Source organism: Schistocerca nitens, chromosome 2 (assembly GCF_023898315.1).
Source record: "Schistocerca nitens isolate TAMUIC-IGC-003100 chromosome 2, iqSchNite1.1, whole genome shotgun sequence".
Classification (NCBI taxonomy): Eukaryota; Metazoa; Arthropoda; class Insecta; order Orthoptera; family Acrididae; genus Schistocerca; species Schistocerca nitens.
This window is the reverse complement of record NC_064615.1, coordinates 870,923,119-870,941,019: the sequence shown is the minus strand read 5'-3', so window position 1 is coordinate 870,941,019 and position 17,901 is coordinate 870,923,119. Positions and strand designations below refer to the sequence as shown.

Here is a 17,901-nt window from a genome sequence, read left to right as displayed (position 1 = left end):
GATGAATTTCAATTGGTTTCACACCACGCAAATTCGGAAAATGAATGATTGCACGCTGTTCAAGTAAGGAAAACGTCGCCATTTGAAGTATTTAAAACATTCGTGAAATCTTCTCGGGTGATCAGCCGAGTAAAGGCGTCGTCTTCTCGCAGCGTTTCGAAGGGTTTCGTACCCATCATCTTCAAGCGAAGTGTCGAGATGCTGTGTTGCGCGGTCCTATAAAGGCTCCTGGACCAGTGACTGATTCCGGGCGCCGACCAATCAGGTACCTGCGGAATGGGCCGCCGCGCCAGTGGTGGGGGGTTCGCGGCGCGGACCGGGCGTCGAGTCCCTGCCGGTTCCTAATACGTCTGTGGCCGCTACCGTCTTCGTGCCGGAGCGTTCTCTTCTAATTTTAGTTATTGCGGGATTCCACGCTGTACTGAGTTGGAAACCAGTGTCTCGATTGATCAGGTTGCTGTTCAACCGAATTTCTACAGCCTCTTTGAAAACTGAATCCCAAAATCCTTTAGCGTCACACAGCTTCTTCGTACCCTCAAAGAGGAAGGTGTGTCCTTCGTTAAGGCTATGTTCCGCTACCGCCGATTTTTCTGTCTGACCAAGGCGTACATTTCTAATGTGTTCCGAGCGCCTCTGCGTGATGCAGCGCTGCGTTTGTCCGATGTATTTCGTACCACATTCACATTCAATACTGTATACGCCCGGAGTCTGCAGTCCTAGGTGGTCTTTGACTGAGCCAAGTATGTCCTTAATTTTACTTGGGGCATGAAAAATTGTCTTGATGTTGTGTTTCTCCAGAATGCGGGCAATCTTGGCTGTTGGCGGTCCCGCGTATGGTAGAAAAGCCAGGCATCTGGTCTCATCTTCTTCTTCTGGTGTGTCTACCTTCCTGCTCTTGTGTAGGGCACGCGAGATTTGCGTCTCATTATAACCGTTGCTGCGGAAGGTCTTCCTTAGGTGTTGTAACTCTGCAGGTAGGCTGTCATCATCACAGATAGACTTGGCTCTGTGCACAAGTGTGTTAAGCACTGAGTTGCGTTGTGCTGGGTGGTGGCAACTCTGTGCATGAAGGTATAAATCCGTATGTGTCTTCTTCCTATACACAGCGTGACCCAAGGTGCCATCAGGGTGCCTCTTGATTAGAATGTCAAGGAAGGGCAAGCTTCCGTTTTCTTCCACCTCCATGGTGAATTGTATGTTGCTGTGTGTGCTGTTGAGATGTCGCAGGAAGTCTTGCAGGTTCTCTCTGCCATGTGGCCACACGACAAAAGTGTCATCCACATATCTGTAAAAGGCTTTAGGTTTCAATGGGGCGGTGTCCAGGGCTATGTCTTCAAAGTGCTCCATGTAAAGATTAGCGATGCCTGGAGCTAAGTGGGACCCCATGGCTACACCATCCACTTGTTCATAAAATTTGCCTCCACACTTGAAGTAGGTGTTTGTTAACACATGCCGGAACAGCTTTATTGTGTCCTCACTAAAGCGTGTTTCGAGCAGCGCTAGGGAGTCTTCCAGCGGTACTCGTGTGAAGAGTGAGGTGACGTCAAAGCTGACAAGAAGATCTTCTTTATCCAGGTGAAAGCCTTGTAGTACCTTCACAAACTCCGCCGAGTTCTTGACATGGTGCTCACAGTGACCCACGATCGGTTTGAGCAGTTGTGCTAGGTACTTGGCTAAACCATATGTCGGTGAGTTGATGGTGCTCACTATGGGTCGCAATGGAACTCCGTCTTTGTGGATCTTAGGGAGCCCATATAGCCTTGGTGGTGCCGGTGCTCTGGGGTACAGCTTCCTGATGACGTCCTTTTCCAGTCCAGAGTCATTGAGCAAGGCGATGGTCTTGCGAGTCACGGAAGCTGTCGTGTCCTTGCCCAGTTGCTTGTAGGCAGTATCTTGTAGCAGTGAGTTTATCTTCTGCCAATAATCTTCTTTCCTCAGTATCACCGTGGCATTGCCTTTGTCAGCAGCTAGAACGACAGTGTCCTCATCCTCACGTAGGGCCTTAAGAGCCTTCCATTCAGCAGACGTTATGTTGTTCATGGGCATTTTTGCCTTCTCCAGGACCCTGCACGTCTCTCTCCTAACTTCCTCAGCTGCCTCCGTAGGGAGGCCGCGCACGGCTTGCTCGATGCTGCTGATAATGTCTCGCTTAGGTAGTGTCCTGGGTACTGGAGCAAAGTTAAGTCCTCTCGACAGTACTGATATTGTGGTCTCGTCCAGTTCTTTGCCTGCCAGATTGATGACAGTCTTGGCATTGGTTGTGTGGTCGGCATGTTGCCGGGCTCCAGACAGTCTGGTGAACTTGCCACATTGTTTTTCCGTGGCTTTTCTCTTGTGGATCTCACTGCTTGCATATGTGTTTCCGTCGATCCACTCCCATGTGTGTGGTGGGAGATAGGATGCCAATCGAAGGTGTTGAGTAAGCAGCATCCTTGCGTTCTTATCTAACTCCTGCCTGGTGACCCGTATGTGTTCGCGCACCAGGGCCGCACCGGCTCGTTGTAGTATGCGTCTGGATCTTGTTGTGCTAACAGGGTGTCGCAAGTTGGCAATTTTCGGCAACACTTCTTTATCTCGACACCGTTGTAAGAAGGCCAGTCTGCTAAGCAGCTTGCCCGTCTTGAGTCGTAGTTTCTGTAGCATCTGGTAGCTGCGATGGATATCCTCCCCGTAGAGGTATGTTAAATGTGATTTGAGACTTTCTCGGCGTATTCCATTCGTGAAATCTTCTCGGGTGATCAGCCGAGTAAAGGCGTCGTCTTCTCGCAACGTTTTGAAGGGTTTCGTACCCATCATCTTCAAGCAAAGTGTCGAGATGCTGTGTTGCGCGGTCCTATAAAGGCTCCTGGACCAGTGACTGATTCCGGGCGCCGACCAATCAGGTACCTGCGGAATGGGCCGCCGCGCCAGTGGTGGGGGGTTCGCGGCGCGGACCGGGCGTCGAGTCCCTGCCGGTTCCTAATACGTCTGTGGCCGCTACCGTCTTCGTGCCGGAGCGTTCTCTTCTAATTTTAGTTATTGCGGGATTCCACGCTGTACTGAGTTGGAAACCAGTGTCTCGATTGATCAGGTTGCTGTTCAACCGAATTTCTACAGCCTCTTTGAAAACTGAATCCCAAAATCCTTTAGCGTCACACAGCTTCTTCGTACCCTCAAAGAGGAAGGTGTGTCCTTCGTTAAGGCTATGTTCCGCTACCGCCGATTTTTCTGTCTGACCAAGGCGTACATTTCTAATGTGTTCCGAGCGCCTCTGCGTGATGCAGCGCTGCGTTTGTCCGATGTATTTCGTACCACATTCACATTCAATACTGTATACGCCCGGAGTCTGCAGTCCTAGGTGGTCTTTGACTGAGCCAAGTATGTCCTTAATTTTACTTGGGGCATGAAAAATTGTCTTGATGTTGTGTTTCTCCAGAATGCGGGCAATCTTGGCTGTTGGCGGTCCCGCGTATGGTAGAAAAGCCAGGCATCTGGTCTCATCTTCTTCTTCTGGTGTGTCTACCTTCCTGCTCTTGTGTAGGGCACGCGAGATTTGCGTCTCATTATAACCGTTGCTGCGGAAGGTCTTCCTTAGGTGTTGTAACTCTGCAGGTAGGCTGTCATCATCACAGATAGACTTGGCTCTGTGCACAAGTGTGTTAAGCACTGAGTTGCGTTGTGCTGGGTGGTGGCAACTCTGTGCATGAAGGTATAAATCCGTATGTGTCTTCTTCCTATACACAGCGTGACCCAAGGTGCCATCAGGGTGCCTCTTGATTAGAATGTCAAGGAAGGGCAAGCTTCCGTTTTCTTCCACCTCCATGGTGAATTGTATGTTGCTGTGTGTGCTGTTGAGATGTCGCAGGAAGTCTTGCAGGTTCTCTCTGCCATGTGGCCACACGACAAAAGTGTCATCCACATATCTGTAAAAGGCTTTAGGTTTCAATGGGGCGGTGTCCAGGGCTATGTCTTCAAAGTGCTCCATGTAAAGATTAGCGATGCCTGGAGCTAAGTGGGACCCCATGGCTACACCATCCACTTGTTCATAAAATTTGCCTCCACACTTGAAGTAGGTGTTTGTTAACACATGCCGGAACAGCTTTATTGTGTCCTCACTAAAGCGTGTTTCGAGCAGCGCTAGGGAGTCTTCCAGCGGTACTCGTGTGAAGAGTGAGGTGACGTCAAAGCTGACAAGAAGATCTTCTTTATCCAGGTGAAAGCCTTGTAGTACCTTCACAAACTCCGCCGAGTTCTTGACATGGTGCTCACAGTGACCCACGATCGGTTTGAGCAGTTGTGCTAGGTACTTGGCTAAACCATATGTCGGTGAGTTGATGGTGCTCACTATGGGTCGCAATGGAACTCCGTCTTTGTGGATCTTAGGGAGCCCATATAGCCTTGGTGGTGCCGGTGCTCTGGGGTACAGCTTCCTGATGACGTCCTTTTCCAGTCCAGAGTCATTGAGCAAGGCGATGGTCTTGCGAGTCACGGAAGCTGTCGTGTCCTTGCCCAGTTGCTTGTAGGCAGTATCTTGTAGCAGTGAGTTTATCTTCTGCCAATAATCTTCTTTCCTCAGTATCACCGTGGCATTGCCTTTGTCAGCAGCTAGAACGACAGTGTCCTCATCCTCACGTAGGGCCTTAAGAGCCTTCCATTCAGCAGACGTTATGTTGTTCATGGGCATTTTTGCCTTCTCCAGGACCCTGCACGTCTCTCTCCTAACTTCCTCAGCTGCCTCCGTAGGGAGGCCGCGCACGGCTTGCTCGATGCTGCTGATAATGTCTCGCTTAGGTAGTGTCCTGGGTACTGGAGCAAAGTTAAGTCCTCTCGACAGTACTGATATTGTGGTCTCGTCCAGTTCTTTGCCTGCCAGATTGATGACAGTCTTGGCATTGGTTGTGTGGTCGGCATGTTGCCGGGCTCCAGACAGTCTGGTGAACTTGCCACATTGTTTTTCCGTGGCTTTTCTCTTGTGGATCTCACTGCTTGCATATGTGTTTCCGTCGATCCACTCCCATGTGTGTGGTGGGAGATAGGATGCCAATCGAAGGTGTTGAGTAAGCAGCATCCTTGCGTTCTTATCTAACTCCTGCCTGGTGACCCGTATGTGTTCGCGCACCAGGGCCGCACCGGCTCGTTGTAGTATGCGTCTGGATCTTGTTGTGCTAACAGGGTGTCGCAAGTTGGCAATTTTCGGCAACACTTCTTTATCTCGACACCGTTGTAAGAAGGCCAGTCTGCTAAGCAGCTTGCCCGTCTTGAGTCGTAGTTTCTGTAGCATCTGGTAGCTGCGATGGATATCCTCCCCGTAGAGGTATGTTAAATGTGATTTGAGACTTTCTCGGCGTATTCCATTCGTGAAATCTTCTCGGGTGATCAGCCGAGTAAAGGCGTCGTCTTCTCGCAACGTTTTGAAGGGTTTCGTACCCATCATCTTCAAGCAAAGTGTCGAGATGCTGTGTTGCGCGGTCCTATAAAGGCTCCTGGACCAGTGACTGATTCCGGGCGCCGACCAATCAGGTACCTGCGGAATGGGCCGCCGCGCCAGTGGTGGGGGGTTCGCGGCGCGGACCGGGCGTCGAGTCCCTGCCGGTTCCTAATACGTCTGTGGCCGCTACCGTCTTCGTGCCGGAGCGTTCTCTTCTAATTTTAGTTATTGCGGGATTCCACGCTGTACTGAGTTGGAAACCAGTGTCTCGATTGATCAGGTTGCTGTTCAACCGAATTTCTACAGCCTCTTTGAAAACTGAATCCCAAAATCCTTTAGCGTCACACAGCTTCTTCGTACCCTCAAAGAGGAAGGTGTGTCCTTCGTTAAGGCTATGTTCCGCTACCGCCGATTTTTCTGTCTGACCAAGGCGTACATTTCTAATGTGTTCCGAGCGCCTCTGCGTGATGCAGCGCTGCGTTTGTCCGATGTATTTCGTACCACATTCACATTCAATACTGTATACGCCCGGAGTCTGCAGTCCTAGGTGGTCTTTGACTGAGCCAAGTATGTCCTTAATTTTACTTGGGGCATGAAAAATTGTCTTGATGTTGTGTTTCTCCAGAATGCGGGCAATCTTGGCTGTTGGCGGTCCCGCGTATGGTAGAAAAGCCAGGCATCTGGTCTCATCTTCTTCTTCTGGTGTGTCTACCTTCCTGCTCTTGTGTAGGACGCGCGAGATTTGCGTCTCATTATAACCGTTGCTGCGGAATGTCTTCCTTAGGTGTTGTAACTCTGCAGGTAGGCTGTCATCATCACAGATAGACTTGGCTCTGTGCACAAGTGTGTTAAGCACTGAGTTGCGTTGTGCTGGGTGGTGGCAACTCTGTGCATGAAGGTATAAATCCGTATGTGTCTTCTTCCTATACACAGCGTGACCCAAGGTGCCATCAGGGTGCCTCTTGATTAGAATGTCAAGGAAGGGCAAGCTTCCGTTTTCTTCCACCTCCATGGTGAATTGTATGTTGCTGTGTATGCTGTTGAGATGTCGCAGGAAGTCTTGCAGGTTCTCTCTGCCATGTGGCCACACGACAAAAGTGTCATCCACATATCTGTAAAAGGCTTTAGGTTTCAATGGGGCGGTGTCCAGGGCTATGTCTTCAAAGTGCTCCATGTAAAGATTAGCGATGCCTGGAGCTAAGTGGGACCCCATGGCTACACGAAGAAGCTGTGTGACGCTAAAGGATTTTGGGATTCAGTTTTCAAAGAGGCTGTAGAAATTCGGTTGAACAGCAACCTGATCATTCGAGACACTGGTTTCCAACTCAGTACAGCGTGGAATCCCGCAATAACTAAAATTAGAAGAGAACGCTCCGGCACGAAGACGGTAGCGGCCACAGACGTATTAGGAACCGGCAGGGACTCGACGCCCGGTCTGCGCCGCGAACCCCCCACCACTGGCGCGGCGGCCCATTCCGCAGGTACCTGATTGGTCGGCGCCCGGAATCAGTCACTGGTCCAGGAGCCTTTATAGGACCGCGCAACACAGCATCTCGACACTTCGCTTGAAGATGATGGGTACGAAACCCTTCGAAACGTTGCGAGAAGGCGACGCCTTTACTCGGCTGATCACCCGAGAAGATTTCACGAATGGAATACGCCGAGAAAGTCTCAAATCACATGTATTTAAAACAGTTCTCATTCTCACCGCTGGTGGTAAAATTCCATCTGCCGTATGGTGCTGCCATCTCTGGGACGTATTGACAATGAACGCGGCCTCATTTTAAAACAATGTGCATGTTTCTATCTCTTTCCAGTCCGGAGAAAAAAAAATCGTAGGCCTTAGAACTTGAATGCACCTCGTAAAACATGTTTGACATGCTTCAGCTATGATGCTCTTTGTCCTTGCAGTTAAAAAAACTTAAGGAATCAAAAACCAGATTCAGATAGCAATACATTATTTTTAAATTTGTCAAGAATTTCCCAGATTTTGCTGTGGAACATATTTTCACAAGCTGGTGAGTTATATAACAAGATAATAAAATAATAGATCTTGTGTTGGCGAGAAGCAGTGTTAAAATCCTCATCTACATGTCTTCGCTTCAGTTTTCTGCAATATTTTAAAAAGAAATAGCTCCAATGCTGTGATGATCTCTTTAAATAATTGTTCAGTATTTACTCAGTCTTCATTTGCCCTCCATTTTCCTCATAGTAGTAAAAAAATGCAACTTAATATTTATGATTGAGGAGATTAGCTGTGCATTAGATAACTTCAGCTGATACCTAATGAAAATATAATGCTGTCCACTTACCTGTATGCCTGCATTGGTCGTGGCTTGCGGGCTGTTGCGTGCCTGGTGAAGGATGGCAAGTATGCGAACTAGTGCATTGAGGCGTGCATCTCCACTGGATTGTGGGTATGGTGCATTGTACACTGGTGTGGGTGCTGGTATGGGTGCCAGAGGAGGAGGCGGCAATGAAGGTTGTGGTCGAGCTGTGGGGGATGGCTTGTAGAGGCTGTTCCCGGTAAACTGTGTCACTGGTCTGGAAAAAAGGAAACTGTTGTCATTTGATGTACTGTGTCAGTATGAGTATTTCATGTTTATGCTTAAGTAAATCATATTTAGGAAATGGGGATAGGGATTCATTCCTTTAACCAGAATGTCAGCATCCTGACTGATTCTTCAACTATCAGACTGTCAGTTGCAAAATGCATTTGAAACTTTTGCCTTAAAACTAAGAGTTGTTTAAAAGTGTGTTGCCCTTATTTCTCCATTAATCCTAGTGTAATATTTGGTGCTTCACATTATTGCTGCAGCACCACTAAGATAATGGGTTCAAAATAAATACTGCTATTGCTGTGTTATTCAGTTCCACAGAAATAATAGCATATCATAATGTTACTTTTAATTAACTCAGTCTAATAGTTTTTAAGTCTGTTGCAGTACCCAAGGTTGTCACCCCTCTACACCTATCAAGGGCTCAATAAATGTGTGCAACCTGTAAAATACTTTAGATTTTGTCTTGTAGCCTTGTTGCATTGACCATATGTGAGAGTTGTGCTGTGATACATCTCATCATGTTATTGTGTTGAGTGAGCATCTTGTTTCTGTGAGGGTGGCATGGACTGCCTTGTGCATCTCTCTAATTCAGAAACAAACATTATGATCATCCCTTATGGGCAGTATATATATCAGTGCTGGATTGGATCAATGGGGATTATCACATATGCAGCTGAAGTTTGATTTGTAAACATGATTCTGGGCACAGTTTTATTTTATAAATTACTTTGATCCTGTAAAGATTCTAAAATTGTAACAGAGCATTAACTGAAAACCACCTCAGAATATTTCGCTATTATTTTATTCATTTCCTTATTATTTTTGTGAATGAAGAGAGGATAGATTATGTCAGGTGCTACTTTTCAGATTTATTGTGTAAATTCAATGAAGCTCATAGACTTCTGGTGACAGGTAAGGGCCACCTGACTGCAAAATATGGATGCACCCAGAGAAAAATGTAGATGTATGTCAATTATATTTTTGAGACCGAAGTCCAGTGGGGAGGACACAATTAAACAAACCTTTTTGTCTATTGCATGTCAAAAAAAGATTTTAATGTGGCATTATTTCAATTAGTCTTTCTGAAGAGATTTCTTTCTGCTGGTATTGTATCATGGCTGAAGTGTGTCATTTGTGATTAAAGTGGGTGCAGCTGAAGTGGACCATTGTTTTGTAAACCTGGTCCTGGAGACAGTTCCATATCATAAATTCTTTGAGATCACTAAACTGTAACTTAACGACCTCCCTGTGCCACTTGTGTAAAATCAATTTTTTAAAATAAAGATGTGCAAGTTTCTGTGCACTTTTGTCAATATGATTCATGTTGTAAAACTACCCTCCTGTGACTTGGAGAAGTAAAGTTTTAAACCCTTTTAATGAGTAAAAGCTACTACTACATTATAAATGAATGAGACACTCTGCATCCACATTATGGCACAAAATGGAAGTCTTTTGTGATGTCCTTCCCTTTGCTAGGATGCCTCTAAATTTCTACGAGTATGGCATTATACATTATTTTCAGTGGTTCTTCTTTTCATTTGATCCCATTTCACAAGTCTGGTGTGCTGCTGGTGAATTTGTTTTCATTGTTTTCCAATCATTACAGCATGTGGTACATTATTGAAGTAACAGGATTGTTTCGATAATCTCCTTTACATTCATGAACTAAAAGATCCAGAGGAATGGTTCACTGAAGTTAATAGAAAACACCAAGGAACAGCTGTACACCATTTATTTTGCTCGTGGTTGGCTTGTTCCCAGGAACGGTTGTTCACCATTCACTTTGCTGGGTCTCATTCCTATCTGGGTCTCATTCCTCTCTGGTTGCTCTGTTTCTAATCCCAACCTCAGACTCGATCGGTTGGCTTAGTTCTTTTTTGTGTAGTTACTCATTTTAGTTCAGCATTTTTACGATCACAAAACATATATTAAAAAATAAATAAAACAAAAATAAAAAATAATAATAAGACAAACTCCCTCCCCCCCCACACACACACATTTTTTAACGCAGAATGAGTAGACATTGTTTTTGTATTTATAGATTTTTTTATTTTTTTATTTTATTTTTTTTTTTATTTTTTTTAGTTTGATCTGCTTGATTTGGTGACTAATTTTTAAGGTAACTCATATTCGGTATTCTAATTGTAGTGTAAGAAAGTTTACATGAAATTTGCGAATTTTCATATTTGTTCCAAAAGTAACAGACATGATACTTATGGAGGCTCTTATTTTGCAAGTCTGCTCTATGGCAACCCCTACTCTTTTTTCTTGGCACAAAAAATGTGTTGCACATGATTTCAGCTCAGTACAAAAAGGGGAAGTGGTGCCTCTCCATTTAAAAATCTGTAGAATGGTGTAAAATGATATTTACTATTCATCCCAAAACGTACTGTTCAGAAGTAGCTTGTTAACAAGAGTTTTTTACTTTCTGTTTAATTATTAATATCGCATTGCCTCATTAAATTTAAGAAGACAACATGTAAACCCATTATTTACCAAGAGTTTGAGGCATTACATTTTAAATTGTGCTTATTCTCCCATAATCTTCCATAAAGTCTCTCTTTGCTCTGGAATCATATGGGAATGCTGAGACACAACCAGAAGTATATATAGCTTACATGAAGTATATATAGCTTCCGGTCCTTGTTTTTTTGTAAATTATTTATTACGGTGTTCGATGAGGTTGATACCTGTATCACATGGGTAATATAAAACTTTTAGTTTGGCAGCTGGGTTTAGAATGTTGCTGACTTCTTCATTTTTGTACCTAATAGAATCTGTTTTAAGAAACTTGTCACACAAATCAAATCTGTGTAAAGATACTCTCATTTTTTAGAAACAATGTCTTCAATTCCATTAGTCATAATTTTTGGGATTTGTGATCAGTTCCTACTTTAATCCTTATATATTTTCCTCTGTTGGTTCTGCTTCACGATTGTTTTACCGAAGTGGCAGATCATGATTTATCTTACATGAGGGCAAGGAAAATAAAAATAGAACAAATTGTGCTCTCTTTTCATTTCATTGTAATTCAACTTCATCGCGGAACATGAACTTTTTCAATATATACTGTATATGGCTTTCGCCATCAACCTTGTGTGATGGATCCCCTTAGAGCACGGAAAGGTACCCCATGAGATGATTCTTCAAGAAGAGAATTTGCAGTTAATTTAAAAACTATCAGTGTAATCATATCATTCATATTATGCTTGCAAAGAAAATAAAAGGTATGTTTTTCCAAAATGTCTTCAATCAAACACCCACATCTCGAAAAGTCACTCTAACGAAAAAAACAGACAGTGAGTTTCATGGACAACTTTGTAATAAAATTATCCATAGTAAGTTAAATGACTGAAGTGAAGTGTGTATAAAATAATCAGCATTGAGCCAGCTGTGAACTTTTTATTTTATTTTGAAATGTTTGTGTGTGTGTGTGTGTGTGTGTGTGTGTGTGTGTGTGTGTGTGTGTGCGCGTGTGTAAAATTTATATTTAAAGTGTGTTAATATGTGATTAGTAAACTGTAGAATTTAATATTCATTTCACTCTCATCTGTTAATGGCTGACTGTGTTTGCTCAGAAGCATGAACCTTGGGGCTGATGACTGATCAAAAACTAGGTATTTTTTTCCGATTGTTAAGATCATTAAAGCAGTGATGTGTGTTACGTCATTAAGCTTTTCGGGAGGGAAGATCATTCTCCTCCCTCCCCCCCCCCCCCCTTACGAAGTTCCCACGATCTTCCAGTCTATTTACACTGAAGAGCCAAAGAAACTGGTATACCTGCCTAGTACTGTGTTGGGTCCCCATGAGCATGCAGAAGTGCTGCAGCACAACGGGCATGGGCTCGACTGATGTCTGAAGTAGTGCTGGAGAGAATTGACACCATGAATCCTGCAGGGCTGTCCATAAATCCATAAGAGTTCAAGGGGGTGGAGGTCTCTTCTGAACAGCATATTGCAAGGCATCCAAGATACGCTCAATAATGTTCATGTCTTGGGAGTTTGGTGACCAGTGCAAGTGCTTAAACTCGGCCACTCTGTAGCAATTCTGAACGTGTGGGGTGTCGCATTTTCCTGCTGGAATTGCCCAAGTCCATCGGAATGCGCAATGGGCGTGAATGGATGCAGGTGATCAGACAGGGTGCTTACATACGTGTCACCTGTCAAGTGTCATATCTAGATGTATTGGGGTCTCATATCACTCAAACTGTACACGCCCTACACCATTCAAGAGACTCCACCAGCTTGAACAGTCCCCTGCTGACATACAGGGTCCATGGATTCATGAGGTTGTCTCCATACCCTTGCATGTTCAACCGCTCTATCCAATTTGAAACAGGCTCATCCAATCAGACAACATTTTTCCAGTCATCAACAGTCCAATGTCGGTGTTGACGGGGCCAGATGAGGCGTAAAAATTCATTAGTGGTACACAAGTGGGCCTTCAGCTCCGAAACCCCTTATCGATGATGTTTCTTTGAATGGTTTGCACGCTGACACTTGTTGATGGCCCAGCATTGAAATCTGCAGCAGTTGTGGAAGGGTTGCACTTCCGTCCCATTGAATGGTTCTCTTCAATCGTCTTTGGTCCCATTCTTGCAGGTTGTTTTTCTGGCTGCAGTGATGTCAGAGATACGATGTTTTACCAGATTCCTGATGTTCATGGTACACTCATGAACTGGTCATAAGGAAAATCCCCTATTCAACGCTACCTTGGAGATGCTGTATCCCATCGTTCGTGCGTCGACACCACGTTCAAACGCACTTAAATCTTGATAACCTGCCATTGTAGCAGCAGTAACCAATCTGACAACTGCACCAGACACTTACTGTCTTATATAGGCGTTGCTGACTGCAGTGCCATATTCTGCCTGTTTCCATATCTCTGTATTTGAATATGCATGCGTATACCAGTTTCTTTGGTGCTTCATTGTATATAGCTGTCCCTGTTGCTAATACAAAGCTTCCAGTTTTAGTATGCATGATCTCAGCTCCTGTGCCAGTAGTCTTGATTTTTTTCAGATAAGTCCTTACTTTTCACGTACATATTGTGGCACTTCGATGCATGTAAATTAACACACTGGATTATGTAAATAATATGTTGGTTTGACAGATTGCAGTTTACTTCTTGTTATTTCATGCAAGTAATGCCCATACAAGTAATTATTGTTTTCTGTACATGAACTGAAAATGATGATGATGTACTTGCTGTGATAGAAGCTTCCCTTGAAAGTTATTGATGATTATGGTGGCCAGTGTTGGGTCCAAACTGGTTCTGTGACCCGTACTTCCATGAAGCTTGTTCTGGCGTCTCTGCACCTGTCTTGCGGTCACATTCATCATGTCAGTTGACTAATGTGAAGCTTTCTGAGAAAGCATTTGGCTAAGGAAATCAAAGTAATCAACCTGTCTAAATTAGGTACTCAGTGAATTTATCACCCAGAAGTAATAATTGTGCATGCATGATGTTTATCTGAAAATTTATCTAAAATCCACATACCGTGCACAATTAGATAAAGAAGGAACGGTGAAAGAGTAAACATGAACAGTTTCCAAAAAGGAATGATCACTAGTGAACTAATTCCCAAAGAGGGTGAGTTTGCTGATCTCTAGGATACTGACACCATTAGAAACTTGAAAACATCATGAACTAAGTTTCTGTAATGTCTTGCTTGTTGCCTGCCATGGGGAAAAAAAAGAAGGAAAAAAGTGGTCTACAATGGTCATTTAGTATAAACTGTGTCATTGTGTGTGTCTCTGTTAACACTTCTTCATTAACACAAATAACAGCTGTTGCATGTACATTTTTTGTGTTCCAAGTTAGTTGCAGTCCCACAAAGGTGGCCAAAAATTTCTCCATAAATCATGAGCATATGCTGTTGACTTTGTTTTTGGGTAGATGAAGACCCCCCAAAAAATTCTTTTTATTATTTGTGGAGTTCAGTGATAGGCTGCTTCCACTCAGTGCTTTAGGTGTCAACATTGTCTTAATGTTTTGAAACATTATTGATATATTTAATTTCTGCAGAATTTTTTCTGAGTGGATTTCAATTAAGCTGACACAGAATCACATTGGTGACAGATGTGATGGACTTGTTTCCTGACAGATTAAAACTACATTCTATAGTGGGATTAAAATCTTGAGGCCTTGCCTTTTTGTGGCGCAGGAAACTAAAGCTGTGGTATGGGATGTCAGAATTAAAAACTTATGCTCTGGGAACTTTTCATAAGTGCTTCTCTAGTGACAGAGGAAGACATGATAGTTACAGCAAAAAATGTACATTTTAGTTTCAGGCATTGTACTCATGTTAGTGGTGGAGTGGCTTTGTCACCATATGGCCATTCGGATTTAGATTTCTTGTAGTTAGTTTCCCCATATCATTCACGGTGAGCGCTGAAATGATTCCTTTGAAATGAACACATCTGCATTTCTTCTATATTTTAATTCAACATTCGAAATTTTTTCTCGGCCCCTAATGACTTTGTCATGCATGGGACATTAAACTGCAGTGTTCCTTCCTTTCTTGTATTTGTGAAGAATATAACTATTACAATATTTTAGTGAAAAGAAAATTAGGTGCATTGAAGTTCTCCTTTCAGAGTTATGTCAGATGAAAACTAACACCTTTGTTTCTTGCTGTATGCCTGTGTTAACGAACTACCTTAATGTAAAGTGTTTCATCGGAATGTGCACAGATTAACAAATTCACTATGTGAAACAATGTTTTTCAGTGCTGTAAAGATATAAATCCCTCCAATTATAAAAGCAAAAGGTTTCTTGTCTCTATTCCATTTATCTAAATGAACAATCAATTTAAGATAATATTTTTGGAAAAAGTATTTGAACAGAGTAACCCACACAAATACTTTATCATGCTTATGAAATTAATACAGATTGTAATTGAGAACTAACTAACTAGTAAAATTGATTGTCAGTATCATATTATCCATTTTTGTTATTTGCTGGTAACTTCTGCTTTAGTTTACAACAAGGAAGAAGCAGCTTAGTCATTCTGCATAGTCATCTGCTGCATGTCTGTGATTTTAGACATTTTCGTATCTTTCATTCAAGAACTGAAGGGGACTTTGTGGAATAGAACACCCAACTACTATTCTGCAAAATGAAACATTGCATGTCTCTCTCACCGACATGAGAAGGATATTTTGCGGTGAAATTGCATCTAACGTTGAGACGCATTCACCAGAGTTAAAGAGATGACATGTTTACCTGTAAAAGCCAATGGGTAGGGGTGCAGCAGCTGGTCTTGCCGCCACACTCTGCTGCGTGATGTAGTATGTCATGTAGGGGATGAGCCGCCGAAACCGTTCTGAACTAGAGGGCACCCGGCCACTGCTGACGGGGCTGCTGCTGTTGCTACTGCTGTTGAGAGTACTGTTCGTGGATGCTGAAAACATAATGTTAAGATTTTATTTCCTAAAATCAACTGACGATATACATTGATTGCCGTTTATTGGTGGTGACTTCAGTTTACCCTTGGCATGTAGATGAAAAAACATGTTTAAATCAGGAGGTATGCGTAAAACATCATAAAAAATTGTGCTTAACACATTCTTTGAAAATTATTTCAAGCAATTAGTTCATGAGCTCACTCAAATGGTAAACATTTGTAACAACACACTTAGCTTCTTAGCAGCAAATAATCCTGAGCTAATAACAACCATCAAAACATACAGGGATTGGTGAACACAAGGTTGTTCTAGTGAGACTGAATACTATTAACTCCCAAATCCACCAAAAATAAAAATATATCTATTTGAAAAGCAGATATAAATTTGCTTTTTGCCTTCCTGAGAGACAATCTCCACTTCTTCCAAATTAACAATGTAAGTGTACACCATATATGACGTGAATTCAAATAAATAGTATTGGACATTAGTTGAGAGATTTACACCATATAAATTAACAGAAGACAGAGTTGATCCGCCGGCCAGAGTGGCTGAGAGGCTTTAGGTGCTACAGTCTGGAACCGCACGGCCGCTACGGTCGCAGGTTCGAATCCTGCCTCGGGCGTGGATGTATGTGATGTCCTTAGGTTAGTTAGGTTTAAGTAGTTCTAAGTTCTAGGGAACTGATGACCTCAGGAATTAAGTCCCATAGTGCTCAGAGCCATTTGAAGTGTTGATCCCCCATGGTACACAAAATGGGTCAGAACACTGTCACAGAAACCATGAAAGAAGCATGCCAAATTTAAACGAATTCAAAATCCCTAAGATTGGCGATCTTTTACAGAAGCTCACGATGTAGTATGGACTCCAATGCGAGAGGCGTGTAATAGTTTTCACAATGAAACTTTCTCTTTAAACCTGGCAAAAAATTCAAAGAAAATCTGGTTGGATGTGTAATATGCCAGCAGTAAGATACAGTCAATACCTTCTCTGCATGATAGCAATGGAAATACTATTGATGACAGTACTGCTAAGACAGAGTTACTAAACATAGCCTTCCGAAGACAAAGAAGACAAAGTAAATATTTCAGAATTCAAATCAAGAACAGCCACCAATTTGAGTAACTTAGAAGTAGATATCTTCAGAGTAGTGAAGCAACTTGAATCACTTAATTAAAGCAAGTCTTCTGGCCTAGACTGTATACCAATTAGATTCCTTTCAGAGTTCACAGATGCAATAGTTCCATACTTAACAATCATACACAACTGCTCAGTTGATGAAAGATCCGTACCCAAAGACTGGAAGGTATACAGGTCACACCAGTATTCAAGAAAGGCAATAGGATTAATCCACTAAATTACAGGCCCATATCATTAATGTAAATATGCAGCTGGATTTTGAAACCTACATTATGTGTGAACATTATGAATCACCTCGAGGAGAGTGGTCTATTGACACATAGTCAACGTGGATTTAGAAAACATCATTCTTGTGAAACACAACTAGCTCTTCACATGAAGTGTTGAGTGCTGTTGACAACGGATTTCAAATTGAGTCCGTATTTCTAGATTAGCAGAAGGCTTTTGACACCGTACCTCACTAAGTGCTTGTAATCAAATTTCATGCTTATCAATTTCATCTGTTATGCGACTAGATGTGTGATTTCCTGTCAGAGAGGTCAGAATTCTGGCATTCCCCAAGGTAGTGTTTTAGGCCCTCTGCTGTTCCTTAAACGTGAAAAAGTTTTAGGAGACATTTGGAGCAGCCACCTTAGGTTGTTTGCAGGTAATGCTGTTGTTTATCATCTAGTAAAATCATCAGAAGATCAAAACCAACTGTGAAATGATTTAGATAAGATATCTGTAGGGTGCAAAAAAAGGCAATTTACTTGAAATAATGAGATGTGTGAGGTCATCCACATGAGTACTAAAATGAATCCATTAAATTTCTGTGAGGTCATCCACATGAGTACTAAAATGAATCCATTAAATTTCGGTTACACAGTAAATCAATCCAATCTAAATGTCATAAATTCAACTAAATAACTAGGAACTACATGTACAAACAACTTAAATTGGAAAGAACACACACAAAAAAGTTGTGGAGAAGCCGAACCGAAGATTTCATTTTATTAGCAGAACACTTAGAACATGAAACAAATGTACTAAAGAGACTGTCTACACTACACTTGTCTGTCCTCTTTTGGAGTACTGCTGCTTGGCGTGGGATTCTTAACAGATAGGACTGAAGGAGTACATCGATAACGTTCAAAGGACAACAGCACATTTTATATTATCGGGAAATAGGGGAGAAAGTATCACGGACAGGGTAAAGGATTTGGGGTGGAAATCATTGAAATAAAGGCATTTTTCATTGTGGTGAGATCTTCTCACGAAATTTCGGTCACCAATTTTTCCTCCAATGTGAAAATATTTTGTTGACCCCTACCTACAGGGAGAAACAGTAATCACAAGAAAATAAGGGAAATCAGAGGTTGCACAGAAAGATATAGTTGTGTGTTTTCTC

At 42.8% G+C, this 17,901-nt stretch overlaps 2 protein-coding genes across 5 annotated transcripts in view; one reads left to right on the top strand and one right to left on the bottom strand.

The window, feature by feature from the left end:
* LOC126237147 (uncharacterized) overlaps positions 1-17,901 on the top strand; it is a 518,724-nt gene that overhangs the window by 104,070 nt on the left and 396,753 nt on the right. The window lies entirely within an intron of this gene.
* LOC126237148 (translation initiation factor IF-2-like) overlaps positions 1-17,901 on the bottom strand; it is an 88,161-nt gene that overhangs the window by 7,820 nt on the left and 62,440 nt on the right. The window contains exons 2-3 of the mRNA XM_049946994.1: positions 15,196-15,373; positions 7,720-7,951 (exon numbers count right to left, since the gene is read on the bottom strand). Of these exons, the coding sequence (XP_049802951.1) occupies positions 7,720-7,951; positions 15,196-15,373 (410 nt within the window). The remainder of the gene's footprint in view (positions 1-7,719; positions 7,952-15,195; positions 15,374-17,901) is intronic.